The 19,109-nt window shown below is 49.0% G+C and overlaps 2 protein-coding genes across 2 annotated transcripts in view; one reads left to right on the forward strand and one right to left on the reverse strand.

The window, feature by feature from the left end:
- On the forward strand, positions 1 to 9,703 carry ZSWIM7 (zinc finger SWIM-type containing 7). Its single transcript, XM_068976562.1, has 5 exons — positions 1 to 104; positions 2,025 to 2,046; positions 2,955 to 3,057; positions 7,050 to 7,154; positions 8,416 to 9,703. Exons 1-5 carry the CDS (start codon positions 14 to 16, stop codon positions 8,530 to 8,532), a joined length of 438 nt encoding a protein of 145 aa, XP_068832663.1. The 5' UTR covers positions 1 to 13; the 3' UTR covers positions 8,533 to 9,703.
- Positions 9,702 to 19,109, reverse strand: part of ADORA2B (adenosine A2b receptor) — a 21,334-nt gene continuing 11,926 nt past the window's right edge. Inside the window, exon 2 of the mRNA XM_068976561.1 lies at positions 9,702 to 11,053. Coding sequence (XP_068832662.1) covers positions 10,390 to 11,053 — 664 coding nt within the window. The 3' untranslated portion in view covers positions 9,702 to 10,389. The remainder of the gene's footprint in view (positions 11,054 to 19,109) is intronic.

Genomic DNA, 19,109 nt, shown 5'->3' on the forward strand with positions numbered 1-19,109 from the left:
CGCGGGACCCGCCATGACGGCTCCGACTGGGCCTCTCACGCTACCAGCTGTGGTGGAGGAGCTGCTGAGCGAGATGGCGGCGGCTGTGCGGGACGGCGCGCCGAGTATGGGCGGGGGCGCGGGAAGCAGCGCCGGCGGGACGGGGTTCGGGGGTCCGGGCCCACTGGGGAGGTCTCCGCCCTCTTAACTCGCCTGTAGCCCTTCCTTTTCGCGGTCTGTGTTTGTTCCAAACGGTTCCCCTCCTGATCTCTGTGCACGAGTGACTGTTTCAGGGCCCCAGATGCAGGACTTGAGGGGTCTGGACGCTGTGGCTGTGCCTTTATTCCTCTGACCAGCAGAGGACGCCCTGTGACCAGACTCCCCTGGCCGCAAGCGCACGGGGCCAGAGTGCGTCCTCGTTAGAGCTGCGCCACAGCCGCCATCTGAATGACCATCCAAAACATCGGTTAGGCTTCAGTGAACCTTGCTGGTTCACTTGGGCGGCGTTTGTTTGCAAAGGACCGCACTTTGAAAAGGATTTACCTTGACTTATTGTTTTTAAAGAATTGAGAGGAGGAAGCCAACTTTTCTCATTTCAGTTAAATCTAAAGCAGTACATGTGCTTAAAAGATGAGGCGAGCCAGGTATTCGAACATCCTCTAATCCCAAAAAGCTTGGGGGAGAAACCAGTCTGTTGACAGCTCAAACAGTGGTTGCCAGAAAGGGTTGTGTGTGAAGAGCACAGTGTGAGTCTTGAAGGGGGCGCCCCTGAGGCTTGGGGCTCATAGAGACTGCTATCACCGATTCACGTTTTTCATAGCCATTTTCTTCTATTTAAAAATCTTTGTTCTTAGACAGTCATACACTCTTCCTGAGCCCCCTCCTTCGACGATAATTTTCTTTAGATCAGTATTCTGAGTTTACACTTGTATGATGATGTAAAATATAGTCACAGCTGAGCCATGTAGTAAGTGATGACTACTTTACTGTAACTTTTTGCTTCCTCTCAAAACTCATTGCATTTGTTTGGTTGTTTACTTTTCTATATGTTTATCCCTAATTCAATAACTTCCTTTTAGCTCAGATGGTAAGGAATCTCTCAGCAATGTAGGAGACCCAGGTTTGATCCCTGGGTCAGGAAGATCCCCTAGAGAAACTAATGGCAACCCACTCCAGTAGTCCTGCCTGGAGAATTCCATGGACAGGAGCCTGGCGGGCTACAGTCCATAGGGTCGAAAAGAGTCAAACATGACTAAGTGGCTAACACAAACACACACACATCCATAATTCAACTTCAAACTCTTAGCAGTGTTCTGAATCCTCTACTCAAGATGCTGAGGTGTTTTGCCCATTTCATTTTCTTCTAGAGCTTCCAGGGTGCTCTCCTGAGATCTCCCCCCACCATTACTGTCTAGGGAATTCCCTTTACCTACTTTGAACCTTAATGTTTAGTATACTGTACAATTTTCTTTTTCTCAGTTTACTGTCTTATTTTATAGAGCACATATTCTCCTGTCCTGAGACATAATTGATAGTTTGGCTAGGTGTTATTGAATTATATGTTGGAAATATTTACTCAGACATCTTAAAGTAGTATTCTACTACCTTCCAACTTCTTAAACTTACTTTCACAGAGTCTTATTTTAGCCCTCCTGCTTCATTCCCACTCAAGAGCCATCTGGTGCCACCAAGTTCTGGAGGGTTTTTTTTTTTTTTTTAGGGAGTGAGTGTATTAGAGTCTGAAGTGTAAATCAGGTTGTTGCTGGGCTCTCCTATTGCTAACTTGTTTCAGTTTTCTCAGGTCTTGTAAATAATTTTTGAACATATCTTAGCTGTGTTTCTCCCTGTCCTCATCCTTGAGAGTTTATTCATTTTAGAAAATTCTTTTATTATTGTTTAGTGGAATATTGAGTAAAATTTGATGCATAGGTTCAGTTCACCATCTTACACATAAGTCTTTTTGGTTATAATATCCTTTTAAAAATGTTTTTGTCTCTGGTCACTGGTTTAACACAATTCACTTACTTTCCATTCCTGTTTTACAGTTCCTGATGAGCATCTGTTATCGTAAGTATATATCCTTTTGTATTTGGGGTTCTTTATAAACCACTAATGTGTGTTTTTAAAGGCCAGTTCTTTGAACATCAACTCTTTATTTTAGAAAATATTCTTACTAAGTTAGGAATAATATTTTATTGATGTGATTGTTAAAAATCTGTCTCAAGTGAATAACTAGCACTGTACTTGACAGTACAAGGCACTCCCTTATTGTCCTAAGTGCCACTGTATTTTAACATTATTCTAAAAGGTGTAACTCTTATACTACTAACACATGAAAAGAGAAGGACATTTGACCCTTGAACAACAACTCTTACACATACACTGCTTGGGGAGGCCTGTTTCCTGAGTGAGAGGCTAAGCGTATTTAAGAAATAAAATGTACTAGGTACATACACTAGAATATTATCCAAAAGTTAAATTTTAAAATATATGTTTGTGTATATATATACATGCACACACACACACACACACACACACACATATATATATGTGCATCATTCTCAGAAGCACACTGAATGGGAAAAAAAGTTGCCCAAAAAGCCCAGAATATACTGTTCATGTTTTTAACTTAGAAAACATCACCATATGTATATATGTTTGTGTGTGTATGTATGCACATACACATATGTACTGTGTATAGTAAAATATAAAAACATTAATATGAAATGTGTGTGGTTGCCTTGAGAATGAAGAAATTGAGGAAGAACAGGAAGGCCTCTGACATATAAAGAGTCTTCTTTATAAACAACATGTTAACATTTATTCTGGGCGGTCGATTATGTGGGATTTTGCTGTATTACGTTTTTTTCTGAATTAAAATAAATTTTCAGAAGCTGCTGATGGTAATTCTTCGGGTCGAGTCAGATAGGTGGCTTTCAGTCCATCATCTAACCTGAGGCTCCTCTCCTTCCCAGGCTGAAATTTGTCTTCGGCTCATCAGCCGTCCAAGCCTTGGACCTAGTTGACCACCAGTCTGTCACCTTAATCACCTCGCCCAGCAGGAGGCGTGTTTACCAGGTAGAAACCCAGAGGTGGAGTAATCTCAACCAGATCCCCTTAGGACAAATGTTTCATGAATCTGTATGAAAGCTGGTGGACAGTTGAAAGGACTTGACCCAACTTAGTGAAATGAGAGTGTGAGTAGTTACAGTCAGATAGATGTGGCCTGTTAACCCCACCTGGGAGCAGCGTGTGGAACCAGCAATGATCCAGGGAGGTTCTTTGCCCAGGTCTGATGATCACAGCCAACTTCCCCTTTCTGTCATTTGACACTACAGGGATCACCCTGTTCCTTGTCTCTTGCTTACAAGCAAAAGCCAAAATGCATTTTAAGGTCCTTTCACATGTCAAGGTTTATCTAACAGAAGCGATCTGTCAGAACTGTTGTTGGAAGCATTCACGAAGGCCACACTGTGCTGAATGTGGGCAGTTTACTTGGACCTTAGTTCAAGCGGACCTTAAGGTAGGCAGGTTTGTAAAGTACAAATCGGACTCCTATCAGACTCTAAATTACTTTCATGTATTGCTAATTCTTACCAAAAGCCCGGAAAGATATTTATTTTGCTGAAAACTGAGATGCAGAAAATTAATAGTCCCCTATGGCAGCAGGGTTGTATAGCTAGCAGACGGTCCTGCCTGTCTATGTCAACAGCGGGCCAGACTCTCCACCCCCCAAACCCCAAGTTTAGCCACGACATGGTAAGCCAGCTGGGATTCAGAGAAGGGGATCTTGTGAATGAAATAAAAATGTTGGCAGTGGTCTCCAAAATTTTGTGTTTGGCAGGGGTAGAAGCAGCAGCCATCAGCTCTTGTATGAGATCCAGGCCTTGTTGAAGACCAGGAAAGGTGGAACTTTTGAGCTTTGGGGTTCTGGTTTACTTATGACTGTCTCAGAGTTGAGACCATGGTGATTCATTTTTAGCAAGTGACTGAGCAAAGCCTCTCGGGCACATGGATGGCTTGGCCCATGAACTCACTTTTCCATGCAGTAGGATGGTGCAGCCAGCTGGCACGTCCTCGTGCATTTCTGCCTGAAGTAAGCTGGGGTGATTAGTGCCGAATGCTGCAGTTAAAACTTCTGTGTTGTATTTACTTAGAGGTTGCTTATTAGAATTTTCTGTTGGTGAACATCATAGATTAAGAATCAGAACTCTTAAGCGATGTTTGTACCTGAGGAAGGATTTCCATTTTCTTTCCTAGTGTATTTATTTTGGGGTTTTATGTAGCTAACATACCCTTGTCAAAAAGGGCTTGAGTTTTCCCATGTCTTTTAGTTTCAGATTCTCTTGTCTCAGTTCCAACATCAGCAGAACACTTGACCCACACAAGCATGATCTTGCTGTTAGTTAAAATCTCAAAGACTGTGTTGGAAATATTTCAGTTATCGTTGATTTATTATTCCTCCCACGATCACCGTGACTTGTTTTAGTTTTCATCATTCACATTCTGTATTATGTCATGTTGCTTTATTTATCATAAAAATGCAAAGTTCTTAGAATTGTGTTGGACTTTGAATTAAATGAGGTTGTAGAAACCTTACAGACACCCTCCAATTAACCTCAGTGGTTTCACTGTATATAGTAATATGGAAGGAATTTGGCTTAATTCAGAGGTTCTGTGAGATGATAAAGGTTGAGTCAGATGTTGCCTTGTTACCCAGCTAGTTATCGTTGCATAAGTCGACCTTCTAACTTTCTCACCTCCTCTAGGTGTGGTGGTAATTACCCTGAAGTCACACTCATGTTGTCACCTGAGTCGCTTTTTGATAAACTTCAGTCCTCCTAGGAAGGGGGACGCATCAGTCAGGAGGGGCCAAGTTATATTTGTAACAATGACCCCTAAATTTAAAAGCTACAGATTTATGTCTCACTCCCTGTCCATCTCCATCGAGAGTCAGTTGCAACTTTGATCGAGAACATCGTGGCCCAGGATCCCAGGCGATGGAGCAGCCTGTGTCTGGGACATTGTGGATCTCATAGCAGAGAGAAGTCAGGATATCATAGGTATCCATGTTGAACATTTCTGCCTGGCCAGTCACACTTTACCGGCTAAAGCAGGTCACATAGTCAGCCTGTATGTAACAGGGCAGGGACATATCAGCCTCTTTCCGAGAGGCACTGAACTCAAAGAACGGTGAATCGTATACAGTTCACCACTGTGACGGATGCTGAGGGCTTGGAGCAGCCATAAAGTAAACTGTGCTGTGGGTGGATGACCATCCAGTGGGCCAGTCTCCTTAGAGCCTCACTGCAGCCGCAGCAGACTCCTCCCAGGGAGGTGTGGGCAAGTCCAGCCTGGGTCTGAGTATCATCCTGCCTGCATTCCTTTTGTAAAGGCTCCCCTCTGGGACTGACACTCCTGGCTCCAAGTGAGCGAGCTTGGAGCACTTCCTGTAAGAGGAGGTGGTTTTTTCCGCAAAGGGTGAATTAGACAGTCCCTGAGGTCAGTTTCCAGCTCCAAACACATCTGACTCAGATCTCTGCCCGATTATCAGGTTCATTAGTCGTCCACTTCTAGATAGAGAAGCCAACTGAGAAATGACTCTCTTTACCATATTCACCACCTTAGGCGGCTGCACATCCTAAGTCCCAGCCAGGGAACTTCTGCAGAACTTCTCCCCACCCCTGAGTGGCCAGGCACGCACTTAGCTTCATGCAGAGAGTAATTGTCTGGGGACCCACCATAAGGAGGAAGTAGTCTGTGTGGAATCCCAGAGGCTTATGCCTAATTAACCATAAATCTAGAGAGAAGAAGAAATCATTGGTCATGGTTTAGAGACCCAAGAATTGTTGGTGTCCCTGCCAGACGTTGGTGGGTTTTCTTGCGGGACTGAGTGCGAACTAGTCTGCTCTCACGCTCTCCCTTCGGCAAAGGGCAGCTCCTCCTCGCACCCCCAGCGCTCACCAGTTAAAACAGGTCAGCGCCTCAGGACTGGAAATGTGTGGTGTGACTTTTTTAATGTCCGGTTTGTAATGGGGCTGAAATGTATGATGGGTTCAGTAGGCGTCCTGTTACCCAGTCACCAGCCATTTCTGGTCATCCTGCAGCCCCCAAGGAATCCTCCTGACTTGGCAAAAAATACCCATAGCGACATGCCTGTACCAGGCAAAATGCTGGAGAGACAACACCTGACTCAACACTGCTATTTTTCAGTGGAAGTCTTACCCGTGTGAGGAAAACAGGAAACAATTCTAGGAGCACTGACATTCCTTTTTTCTATGTAGATTGTCATCTCAGAGCCTGAAACAAACGTGAATGCCCTGGGGCACATCCCCAAGGGGCAGTTCCCTGTCACTGACCGACTGCAGGGGGTCTCTAGGTCCCTAGGATAGTAACTTTACTCCATTGGGACATTAGGAACGAAGCGCTCCACTTCCTGTCTCTGGCACCTGGGGGTGAGGACGGAGACAAGCCATTTCTCCAGGTCTGTCCAGCCACCCTCCAAACACAGGGTCCCCCGTGTCTCCTGACTGACAGCAAGGCCGTTGGCTCTGAACATGGCCTCCTGCCAGCCCTCCCAGGTCCCTGCCCTCATCCCATCCTGCTAGGTGAGTGGGCAGACCTGGGCTTGCCGCTCCCCATGGCAGCTGAGTCACCCCGTTAAAGGAGTCTGTTCCACATGTTCTTCCCACTCCCCACTGGGCCTTTCCTGTCCTCAGACTCCTGCTAGGAGTGTGGTGGAGGCTTTAGACATTCACACACATGCTGTGAAATAACTACAAAGGCTGAGAAACAAGTACAGTGCGGGGAGCCTTCTCTGTCTCTCTAGTCAACCCTCTGAATCCCCAGGCGGAGAAACAGCGGTTCGTATGGAGGACTCAGCCTACCTGAGACGCTTCTGTTTTGCGTGTGGAGGTGTCAGGGCAGGGCACTGAGGCAGCAGGAGGGTCCCGTGGGCAGGTAGGCCCTCGGAGAACAGCCCTGCACCCTCACACAGGTACATTCAAAGGGAATAGCAGTTTCCCCGCTCACCTTTTCAGGTCTGACTCCACCTGTCCTCCCCTTTCCAGGTGCTTGGAAGCTCCGGGAGAACGTACACATGTCTGGCTTCCTGCCACTACTGCTCGTGCCCGGCGTTCGCCTTCTCCGTGCTGAGGAAGGGGGACAGCCTTCTGGTGAGGACGGATGGGCTGCGGCCATGGCCGAGCTGGTGGAGGGGCAGGGGGTGCTGGGAACCTCGCTCTGCACCCTACATGGGATTTACTCTGTGTGGAAACAGAGGGTAGTTCATTGTCCTTGACTTCAGTCATCTATTCTGGCTTTACCCTCCCAAAACACAGGGGCATTTTGGGAACTATGCTAGTTTCTTGTTTTAATTTAAAAGGTCAGAGATGAAGCTTCAGGAAGGCAGCAAGTAATCCTCAAGAGTTGGCACCTGGGCAGTTATCAGGCCCAGTAAAAACATGAGCCAAACTGGATGCTGGCAAGTGTGTGTGCCCCAATCTCCAGCCACGAGGCACTTCTCCCACTGCCCTGGGACAGCGTGGTACTCAGCCTCGCTTGACTTTCACCGGGGGCAGCAAAGCATGTTGGTGCCTCGGCCAATCTCATAGGAGCCCAGAGTGTCAGGCAGGAACGAGACCTCCTCACATCCGTCCCGAGTCCACAGGAGAACCACTACCCCACCTGAGGGCGGGGAGCAATCTTTCCAGTCTTGCCAAAGAAGAAAATTACAGCATCCGCCCCACGCTCCCCTTTCTTTACACAGTTGTCACACCTGTCAGGAAGCGGGTGGCAAGCGGGTTTTCCCATTGACAGGGAGGCTCAACTCAGTGATCTCACCTAAAAAACGACAGGGTTGGAGCCAGGCCCTCAGCAGCCCAAGTGGTGTGCCCCACAGTGTGAGGTCCAGGGTTAGAGTGGTGTGTGCCCCGTGGTGTGAGGTCCAGCACAGATCATGCCTGAGAGAGACAGGCAAAACAGTGAGGGTCCCACCATCCCTGATCTCGCTGTCCAGTGGTTAAGGACTGAAGATAAGCCCTGTCCCCCAGGGGGCTGTCAGATTTAAATGAGATAATCCTTGAGATGCTCTTAGCAACACTGTACCTTGAAGAACCTTAGCCACTGCTGTTAACAGCTTTCTGAGGGCAAGGAAGAAAGTAGTATAATTTAGGACTGACATAAAGAGCCTGTCTTGGTTTTCACTTGGTTTCACCTGTCCCTGCTGGACCTACACTGTTGCCCCAAACAGCAAGCCAAGTATTGATAAAACCTCCTTGTCCACACGGACTCCTAGAAAGTAGACACCTGTCTAACCTTGGTCTACGGTTCTAGGCAGTGGGTTCCAGGCCCCTGGTGTGTGTGCCCCGCTCCTTTCCTGCTCCGTGAAGCCTGGCCTTCCTCGTTGCTAACTGGCTTGTGTACTGTCTGTCCTAGTGCAAGCACCTCTTGGCAGTTTACCTGAGTCAGGTCACAAGGACCTGTCAGCAGCTGAATGTCTCTGACAAGCAACTGACTGACATACTGTCAGCAGAGAAGACACAGGAAGCATAAAAGTACAGACGGAGCATCACTGACCATCTTTCACAGTAGAAGTCCTGTCCAGAGACACACGCGCCCTGTCACGCGTGGTTCACGTGGAGGAGGCGTGGGCCAGACTTCACGTTAGTGTCCCCTTCCGCCCTGGACTCCAGAGCCAGAACATGTATACAGTATGAAGCCCTTGCGAAAAATCCAGCCTCCAAGCCCCATGAGTAAAAAATTTCCAAATGTAATCAAGCATCTTAGACTCCAAAGCCTAACATCAAGTCGCATCCACAGTGAAGGAGATTTTCAAACAAAGTCCTAGTCCTTAAGAGGCTAGAATGGGAGAGGAGACAATACGATGGTTTAGATGCGCAAGTGTTAGTTCTTTCTCTTGGGCCCAGAAAGTCTTTCTGCAGTAAAAGGTCAGAGCAGGGATGTGGCTACAACAGCAGCAGATAGAGACGTTGGGGTGCTGGTTTCAGCAGGCTCCAGACATTTGCAGTGTTGAGGCCAAAACAGTTGCTTAAATAGGCTGTGCTGTTGGAAAGGTAGCACCTAGAACAAGGAAGTGCAGGTCTGCTCAAGAGCATTTCTGAGCTTCGTAACTAGCGGGTGAGGGAGGCAGCCAGAGAGGCTGCCAGGTGTTCCAGGCTGAGTGAGAAAAGGCAGATCTCCAGAGGCTGTGAGGCGGGAGAGGAATGGGACTCTTTTGGACCCCAAGAGAGCAAAGGAGCTGTGATGGAAGGAAATGAACACGAGACGGAGCTGAGACAGGACAGGCACTTCCCCCAGCGACAACCATCCACAGCTGAACAGGATCCTAGGACAGGCTTTCCCCGTCTCTCTGGGGCTTCATGTCCTTGCAGGGTTACTGCAGGAGGAGCTGAGCCAGCCACCAGACAGGCGAAGTGGATGGTCTTGCAGCCTAGGTACTCCCAACCCTGTACCCCGGAAACAGGAGGTGCTAAGGAATGAATGTGTGGAAGGTCACAACGGCGCAAGCTTCTGTGGTTGGCACAGCCATCTCCTAGGTGGTGGTGCGGCAAATAAAACCTGTCAAGGCTCTACTCAGGAAACGGGCCTGGGTGTGAACTTATTTCAGGATATGGAACAGAAGGTAGGTGAGCTCTGCAGCAAGCTGGCACAACACCCAGAACATGTTAAGTTTTTATTTTTATTTCACCTCATACAGAAACACAGTTACATAACCCACCTTAGTAAAATTTTCACTTTGGGGTCCAGCATCATGGCCAAACTTGAACTTGGGAGAGACATAAAAATCACCACCTAGCTCTGGGAGGGGATTGGAGCCTGGTAGTGGAGGACCCCGCTTCTCCAGCTGCTTCTGGGGTGGGGTGCTGTCCATGGAGCACAGTGTTGTCGAGCCTGCTGTGATGCTCTATGTAAGAACTTACAAGCCTGTCATTTCCCTAAAACAGCAGTCTCTTGGTTGAAGATTAATACTTTTACTTTTCCTGGTCACCTTCCTCAGAATAGGTATTATTTTTAACATGTCCAACCTTTCCCATTGCCTCCAAGTTAAAAAAAATTTGTATTATAGTTCACAGTATGTCACAATAAAATAGTTTTGATCATTTTCTACTATAAAAGAGGCAGACTCTTAAAAAAAAGCAAAACATACTTTTACAATCCATTCATATCATCAGCATCATCCACACAAAGCAGCCAGAGAGCCATAAATACATTTGTCAACCTCAGGAAGTAGTAGTCACATGTTAACGAGGTACTTGGAATCTCCAGGGAAGCACCCAGAAGAGGCAACTGGCTGGCCTGTGAGGGTTGCTGTCTTTCCAGTGAGAACTGACCAAGTGTGCCCCGTCCCTTTGTTACTGAGCCTTCTCCTGGAAGAGGCCAGAGCCTGGGTCATAGGCCCAGCTGGAGAGTGGGCTGTGACCCCACCTGCCCCTCCCCACTCTTGAAGACATCCGTCTGGCAGAGGATGTACCTGGAAATGATTTTGTGAAAAGTGTAGCGAAAGTCTCGGTTCCGGTAGGCGTAGACGATGGGGTTGACAGCCGAGTTGGCGTGCGACAGGAGGATGGCTATGTTCATCGCCCATTTGGGCTTCTCCTTGGCCCAGGTTGGCTGGAAGAGCGAGGCGCAGTTGATGGCGTGGACCGGCAGCCAGCACAGGGCAAAGATGCCAACAATCATGGCCAGGGACTTGGCCGCGTGGATCTCCCGCTGGAGGACAGTCCTTGAGTGGTCCATGAGCTCTGTGCGCTGTAGCTGCCTGCAGGCCACCAGGAAGATCTTGACATAGATGACCAGCATGATGAGCAGTGGGGGCAGGACACAGCCAAAAAAGTTGAAGTACACCATGTAGCTCATGGGCACCACGTTTTCGAAGAGACACCTGATGAGGCAGCAGGTCACGTTCGCGGCTCCATCCCCCGGCTCCGTGCAGTTGATGGCACTTTTTCTGCTGTTCCACCCCAAGAATGGTGTCAAGCCAATGCCAAAGGCCAGGCCCCAGAGGGCAGCTATGACTCCTCTTGCTCGGGCCCCAGTGACCAGACTCTTATACCTGTTCAAAAGGACATGGTCTGTTACAGAAAACTCAGAGCACCCCACCATGTCTGCTTTCTGTGCCAGGACTTGACCCCAACAGCCTCAGGTCCACACTCAGAGGGTGCTAGGGGCTTTTGTCTGCAACTCTGATGACAGTCAAGTGTATAAACAGCTTTGCTTCAACAAGATTTTCACTCTTACTAACTCACCTCTGATGATAAATAATGGTCAAGGAGAGCAAGTAGCAAATTCTTTTTTTAAATATTCGTTTGGCTGCGCCAGCTCTTAGTTGCAGCAGTCAGGATCTTTCAGTTGCAGTATGCAGGATGCCAAGGGAACATTTCATGCAAAGATGGGCTCAGGAAAGGACAGAAATGGTATGGACCTAACAAGCAGAAGATATTAAGAAGAGGTGGCAAGAATACACAGAAGAACTATACAAAAAAGATTTTCATCACCCAGATAATCATGATGGTGGGATCACTCACACTCACCTAGAGCCAGACTTCTGGGAATGCGAAGTCAAGTGGGCCTTGGGAAGCATCACTACGAACAAAGCTAGTGGAAGTGATGGAAATCCAGTTGAGCTATTTCAAACCCTGAAAGATGATGCTGTGAAAGTGCTGCACTCAATATCCAGCAAATTTGGAAAACTCAGCAGTGGCCACAGGACTGGAAAAGTTCAGTTTTCATTCCAATCCCAAAGAAAGGCAGTGCCAAAGAATGCTCAAACTACCGCACAATTGCACTCATCTCACACACTAGTAAAGTAATGCTCAAAATTCTCCAAGCCAGGCTTCAGCAATATATGAATCGTGAACTTCCAGGTGTTCAAGCTGGTTTTAGAAAAGGCAGAGGAACCAGAGAGCACATTGCCAACATCTGCTGGATCATCAAAAAAGCAAGAGTTTCAGAAAAACGTTTATTTCTGCTTTATTGACTATGCCAAAGCCTTTGACTGTGTGGATCACAATAAACTGGAAAATTCTGAAAGAGATGGGAATACCAGACCACCTGACCTGCCTCTTGAGAAATCTGTATGCAGATCAGGAAGCAACAGTTAGAACTGGACATGGAACAACAGACTGGTTCCAAATAGGAAAAGGAGTACGTCAAGGCTGTATACTGTCACCCTGCTTATTTAACTCATATGCCGAGTACATTATGAGAAACACTGGGCTGGAAGAAGCACAAGCTGGAATCAAGATTGCTGGGAGAAATATCAAGAACCTCAGATATGCAGATGACACCACCCTTATGGCAGAAAGCGAAGAACAACTAAAGAACCTCTTGATGAAAGTGAAAGAGGAGAGTGAAAAAGTTGGCTTAAAGCACAACATTCAGAAAACTAAGATCATGGCATCTGGTCCCATCACTTCATGGCAAATAGATGGGGAAACAGTGGCTGACTTTATTTTGGGGGCTCCAGAATCACTGCAGATGGTGATTGTAGCCATGAAATTAAAAGATGCTTACTCCTTGGAAGGAAAGTTATGGCCAACCTAGATAGCACAGTCAAAAGCAGAGACATTACTTTATCAACAAAGGTCCGTCTAGTCAAGGCTATGGTTTTTCCAGTAGTCATGTATGGATGTGAAAGTTGGATTATAAAGAAAGCTGAGTGCCAAAGAATTGATGCTTTCGAACTGTGGTGTTGGAGAAGACTCTTGAGAGTCCCTTGGACTTCAAGGAGATCCAGCCAGTCCATCCTAAAGGAGATCAGTCCTGGGTGTTCATTGGAAGGACTGACGTTGAAGCTGAAACTCCAATACTTTGGCCACCTCATGCAAAGACCTGACTCATTTGAAAAGACCCTGATGCTGGGAAAGATTGAGGGCAGGAGGAGAAGGGGATGACAGAGGATGAGATGGTTGGATGGCATCACTGACTCAATGGACATGGGTTTGGGTAGACTCCGGCAGTTGGTGATGGACAGGGATGCCTGCCGTGCTGTGGTTCATGGGGTCGCAAAGAGTCGGACATGACTGAGCAACTGAACTGAACTGATGCAGGATCTAGTTCCCTGACCAGGAATCAAACCTGGACCCTCTGGTTTGGAAGCATGGAGTCCTAGCCACTGGACCACCAGGGAAGTCCCAAGTGACAAATTCTTAAAGGCTGCTTTTTGATTACCCAGATACCAACCTTGGGTCTAGATCTCCTACAAGACACAACTATAGGGGGCCAAGATACGCAAGGGAACAGAACCCACAAAGACCCCTGCTCTTCAGGGACTTAGTTCTAGTAGGAGGACAGATCAGAATGAAAAACAAACATCAGTAAGTTACATGGTGTGTTAGAAGGAGACGCATAATATAAAAAAGGAAAAAGCAGAGTGCAGAAGGTGAGGTGTGATAAGATGCCCTTGAACAAGAACCTGAGAAGTGAGGCCTGGAGGCCCCTTGAGTCAGGCAGCTCCACCTGGTGGCTCTGGGCGAGAAGACTGGTCTCCCACAAACACCCAGGAAGAACTGTTCCACCCCCCCACCTCCTGCACTGAACTCCCTGGGGAAATGCTGAGAACACTTCTGGGAGCATCCCTGGCTGTCTCAGCTCAGCAAAGCTGATAAAAGTTGGGAAGGAATGTAGCAAGTATTAAATTTTTTAAAGTAACTTTTAGACCATTAACTTACTTAAAATCTCTAGAAATCATAATAGACGTTTTGGACATTTTGCTATCAACTAGCCTAAAACAACAGTTTATAGCAAAGACAAACTTTGCTATTCATAAGTGGTCCCTAATATGTATTCGACATAATGTATTGGAAAAAGATGAAATAAAATCATTAACCTCTGGGAAGAGAGCTGGGCAGTAATTGGGTACACGTTATCCTGGGACTTGTCTATGGAAAGTGTCCTATCTCCTTTGCTGTGGGACCAAGCCCACACTTGTCCGTGTGGCCCAAAGAGCCTCAGGCCATGGCCCCATGTGCCCCCGGCCTGTGGCTCCCCACAGCGGCCTCCTGGCCCAGCTGCTGTCTCAAAGGTCACCTCCTTTCCAGCTCAGCTCATGGGTGGAGGGGGCCACGCCCACTCTCCACCCCCTGACACACACCTGTCACAGAGCTTTGTTTATGTTACAGGTGTCTGCCCTTCGACTAGAACATCCAGCCTCTTAAGGACTCGGACCTCGTCCCTTTGCATCAGCATCCCCAGGAGCTAGCGAAGTGCCTGGCACATTAGTAATGAGCTCACACACACATATTCTGACTTGTTACCAGACAGCTTTAGAGAGCCTGCTCCTTAGGAATGGCCGATGCTGGGGCCTGGATGGGCAGCAGAACTGGCCCACTGGGGAGGTCTCGCCTCCTATCGGCAACAATCCCTCATCTCTGCTCTCAGCAACAGGCAGCTCAGCTGAGGGGCCTTGATGGCAAAGGACCTGCGGGTGCAGCTGCCATTCAGCTGCATCTATTTCCAACTCCCCTCTACTTCCCTCCTCGTTTAGGAATGTAAAGCCATTTCTTAGAGGAATATCTTTCCCGGCCATGACTGCACCAGGGACGTGAAGAACGCAGTCAGGCCCTTGCAGGGTAACAGGGCCGCCTCCTACAGACACAACTCTTAGACACAGAACCTTAGGCCCACGAGGCAGCCTCTGCAGCCGCCCTGCCCTCACGCCTGTGCTTTTCTGAAGTGCATACAGCTGAGTGCAGACCAGCCCCGGGGATGAATTAGATCAGGGCAAGCAAATTCTCTCTCAGTCATGGACTGGGGTGGCTACAGGAGGTGGTTTTAGCCAATGAGACAAAGGAAGTCTGCTAGAATACTTCCAAGAGAGACTTTACATGGTAAAAGGAGAGAGACCCATGAGGAGAGCTCCTCTCCCATGCCCATCCCTTTCTGCTTTTCCAGGAGGCTGTGAAGCATCCTGTGACCATGAGGCAGGAGCCTGAAAAACAAGGCTAATGGCAAAGCAGAAGTAAGGAGAGAGTCCAGGTTCTCGATGGTGTGTTTTAACCCCTACACCAACTCTAGAACCACCACGGTTCCATATTCTAGCTCAAGAGAGAATCGACAGTCTTGACTGCTTAAAAGTCACTGTTACCTGCAGCTAAAAGCATGCTTATACAAACTGGAAGGGATTTTTATCTTGTCTAGTCCAACTTCTCTATTTTACAAATGAGGAAAGAGATACACAAAGTTTTTAGGTAACAAAGGCAATATATAAGAACCAAAGACCAAAGCTAAGTTCAGGCTTGAGGCCCCTGTTCCTCGCACCACATTATGCTGCTCTTTGAACTTCACTTGTGTCTGAGCAACATTAGAATCCTCTGTACACAAAAGGGTCCCGGGGGTGGGGGTGGGGGGGTGGGGTTTCCTGCCAGAGTTCAAAACAGCTGGAACGCAACCATGTCTGAACTTCTCACAACTGCTGGATCCTGCCTGTGAAAAATAACTTTCATGCTCAGTTGTCTTAGATGAGAAAAAGCAGCTGATTTCATCTGGGAGCCGCTGGTCACAGCCTTCTCTGTGACCCCATCACGGCCTTTCTCCTCTAGTGGCTCACTATCTCATTCAGAGTTCTCCCTTTGAGCCATGCACTCTGCTGGCACAGCGAACAGAATCACGGCCCTCGTGGGTGACCGAGCTAATGGAACAGACAGAAAATAAACAGGTAAACACACAAACACAAGTCGGAAGGAATTTGGCCAAATCAAAATGAACAGCGTACAGATAAGAGAAAGCCAGGAAGAGCTCAGACACGGCATCAGGGAAGCCTCTTAGACAGTGGCAGAGAAGGAGAGAAGGGTCTGGAAACTGGGAAGAGTGGCTTTCTAAGCAGAGGAAACAGTCACTACAGACATGAAATTAAGAGATGCTTGCTCCCTGGAAGAAAAGCTATGACAAACTAGACAGTGTATTAAAAAGCAGAGATCACTTTGCCCACAGATGACTGTATAGTCAAAGCTATGGTTTTTCCAATAGTCATGTATGGATATGAGAGTTGGACCATAAAGAAGGTTAAGCACCTAAGAATTGATGGTTTTGAACTGTGGTGTTGGAGAAGACTCTTGAGAGTCCCTTGGACAGCAAGGAGATCAAACCAGTCAATCCTAAAGGAAATCAACCCTGAATATTCATTGGAAGGCCTGATGCTGAAGCTGAAGCTCCGATACTTTGGCCACCTGATGCAAAGAGTAAACTCATTGGAAAAGACCCTGATGCTGGGAAAGACTGAAAGCAGGAAGAGAAGGGGATAACAGAGGATGAGATGGCTGGATGGCATCACTGACTCAATGGACATGAGTTTGAGCAAGCTTAAGGAGATAGTGACGGACACGGGAGCCTGTGTTGCTGCAGTCCATGGGGTCACAGAGTCGGACACGACTGAGCAACTCAACAACAAGAAGCAAAGAGAACAGAATGTGCAAGGCTTCCAGACAGGAAGGGATTTCACTCTCCCAGAGAAGCAGGAGGGAATGTGAACAACCTCAAGCAAGGCGGGGCGTCCTCAGGCCACGGGGAGGGGCAAAGTGTGACACTCAGCTGCCCCAGAGCGGGGAGAAGCCAGGGGGTGGAGGGCTGGGCCCCAAGGCATGCTGTGCTGGTATAGAGATCCCTGCAGAGACGGCGTTTAGCAGAGCAAGAAGGCAAGCAGGGCAGTTAGGAAACTTCCGGTGGTTGACTTGAGAGAAGACACTGGCGTGGGGCAGGGTGCCAGCAAGGACTGTACACACAGACACCCCCGCTGGAGCAGCCTCTGAATCTCACAGCCAGACGACCTGTCCTGGAGAAAAGTCCCTGCAGACCGCCCCCACCAGCTGTACAGAGCACATCAGAAACACGGCCTCCCCGACCTGAGTGCAGCACCACCTGCAGGCCCGCGCCCAAGGTCATCACTGCCACTTCCGGCTCACAGAGGTGGACACTGGCCTGCGGCTCCAAAGGCACAGTAAGAATACAAAGCCACTCAGCCAATCTGATTCCGATTGTGTCCAAGGCAGGTATTGTCCTCCTCAGGACCCTGTGGTTCTTCCCCCAATCCCAGCTCCCGCCCACGCCCCACCTGCCTGCTCACTCAGCCACAGGCCCAGTGTGGGTGCAGCCAGCCCTGCTCAGCCACCCTCTGCTCTTGCCAAAGCTGCTGCTGGTGCCAGGGATTTCCCGCCCCCGACTCCGCGGGCAGCCATGTGGGAACTGGCAGAGGTCTCTGCTGCTCTCTTGGTAGGCAGTCCTTAAAAGGTGGCAGAAAGACTTTCTTCTGCTAGTGACACAACTAGACCCCCGGGGGGTGGGTGGGGGAATTTAAGGCAGAGGCACAACTGGCACCAGAGCTACAGCCCCACGATGGCAGGACAGTCAGTGTCCAGGCGGTGCTGCCTGGACCCAGACGCAGGTGAGGGACGGCCAGGGATTCTGGAGAGCAGGCAGGGGTTGATGCACTGGGCAGAAGGCTGCGGGGATGACCCCCAGGGGCCCTAGCATCTCATGGGAGCTCCGCTCCCCTCCTCCCATGTCCCCTCCTCTCATCTCCCACTTCCGGCTGGGCCTCTGTCCTCTCCAGAATGCCCGGCTTCCCCCTGCCCACCCCTCACTCCTTCTCCCTGTGCACCTCTGGTCTCAGGACATCCTCATGTGTCCCCAAACCGTTCCTGAAAGGCAGGCAACATGTCCTTCCCTACATCTGCCTCGAGTGCAGGGCAAGTAAGTGGAAGTTGATGGACAGAGGAGACAGGTGCCTTCCCTATTCCGACAAGCAGGACCAGCTCCAGCCACACAGAAGGGTGTCCTGGGGGGGTCCGGCTCTGGGAAGTGACTGAACCCTTGCTGTGCTGGACACCCTCCCCACCCCCGCCGCCCCTCCCACCACAGACGAGCCAGATCAAGACAGTCACATGGCCGGAGTCAACAGAAGGGAACAAGCAGTGTGAACGGCGGGTTAGTCATGAAAGAGGGCTCGCCGGGCACGGCTGAACCAGCACTGGTCTATTTCTGGGGCAGGGCTCCTCCTCCCCTGCATCTCAGACCAGCCACTGTCTCAGGATTCCCAGCGCTCAGGGAGCTCTGAGTTCAGCGGATCCTCAAGGGCAGCTGTCCCTGGCAGTGACACTGAGTCCAGACAGGGAGAGTCTGAGCTCTGCTCTCAGAAAAATGGGGCCTTTGGTGGCAGCGGAACCTGCCCCGCTGCCGCCTGGCCTTTGATCCCAGACATCATGTGCACGAAGCACTTTCTGCATGCAGGTCACTAAGCAAACACACACGGAGTTCTGTCCTGCTTCTTAAAATTGCTGATTGTCCGCTCAGGGTCTTTTTTCTTTACATTCAGTCTCACTCACAAGTTTAATTCCTCTGTAACAGAAATACTTCTGCTCTGAAGCAATGTATAATCCTTAGAAAATTTCTCATCCTCTAAAACCACACACAAATGACAACAGGACTTGCACGACAAGGGGCGAGGACGGACCTCTCAAAACCTACCAAGCGCTGTAACTAGAGCACTAACAAAGTAACTCTCACCACCCAGCGGGTAGGTCTCTCGGGGTAGAGCTGCCACGGTGAATATTAACAATGTACCAGGAAGTCTAATGGAAATCCTGGCAAAACTGCGATGAGAGCAAGGCTGACGGGTGCCAAGACGACGGAGTTGGACGAGGAGATGCGAGTGAGTGGGACCATGACCGCACTGGGTGCCAGCGGGGTGGGGATGGAGGTGCAGGGTGGCCAGCAGGCAGAGAGGCCCAGACCTGGGTCCTGCTTTACTCTCCTTGGCCCCTCTGGGCCGCACAGCAGTCACACTGAGGGGTCTTTCCTCTCCTGCTGAAGCCAGTGATGTTAACACCACCAAGACAACACCTGCATCACTCCAATACCTTTCTGTTCACCCAGCACACGTGCTCCCATTCACACGACAGGAACCCCCCGCCTGGGGAAGGACAGCGGTCACATTAATTACCAAACACATTGGTCACCACACACATAACCAGTTAGATACCAAGAGGCATGTGGATCCTGGTGACAGTAACGTAGATGCAAAGAGGTCACTGGAGTGTCCACTAGGCTTCTCCACTATAACTGCTCCACTGTTTATGATGAGTTATATCTTGTGGTGCATGTACTTTGAGATTTTG

The sequence above is a fragment of the Capricornis sumatraensis genome, chromosome 8, assembly GCF_032405125.1.
Source record: "Capricornis sumatraensis isolate serow.1 chromosome 8, serow.2, whole genome shotgun sequence".
NCBI lineage: Eukaryota > Metazoa > Chordata > Mammalia > Artiodactyla > Bovidae > Capricornis > Capricornis sumatraensis.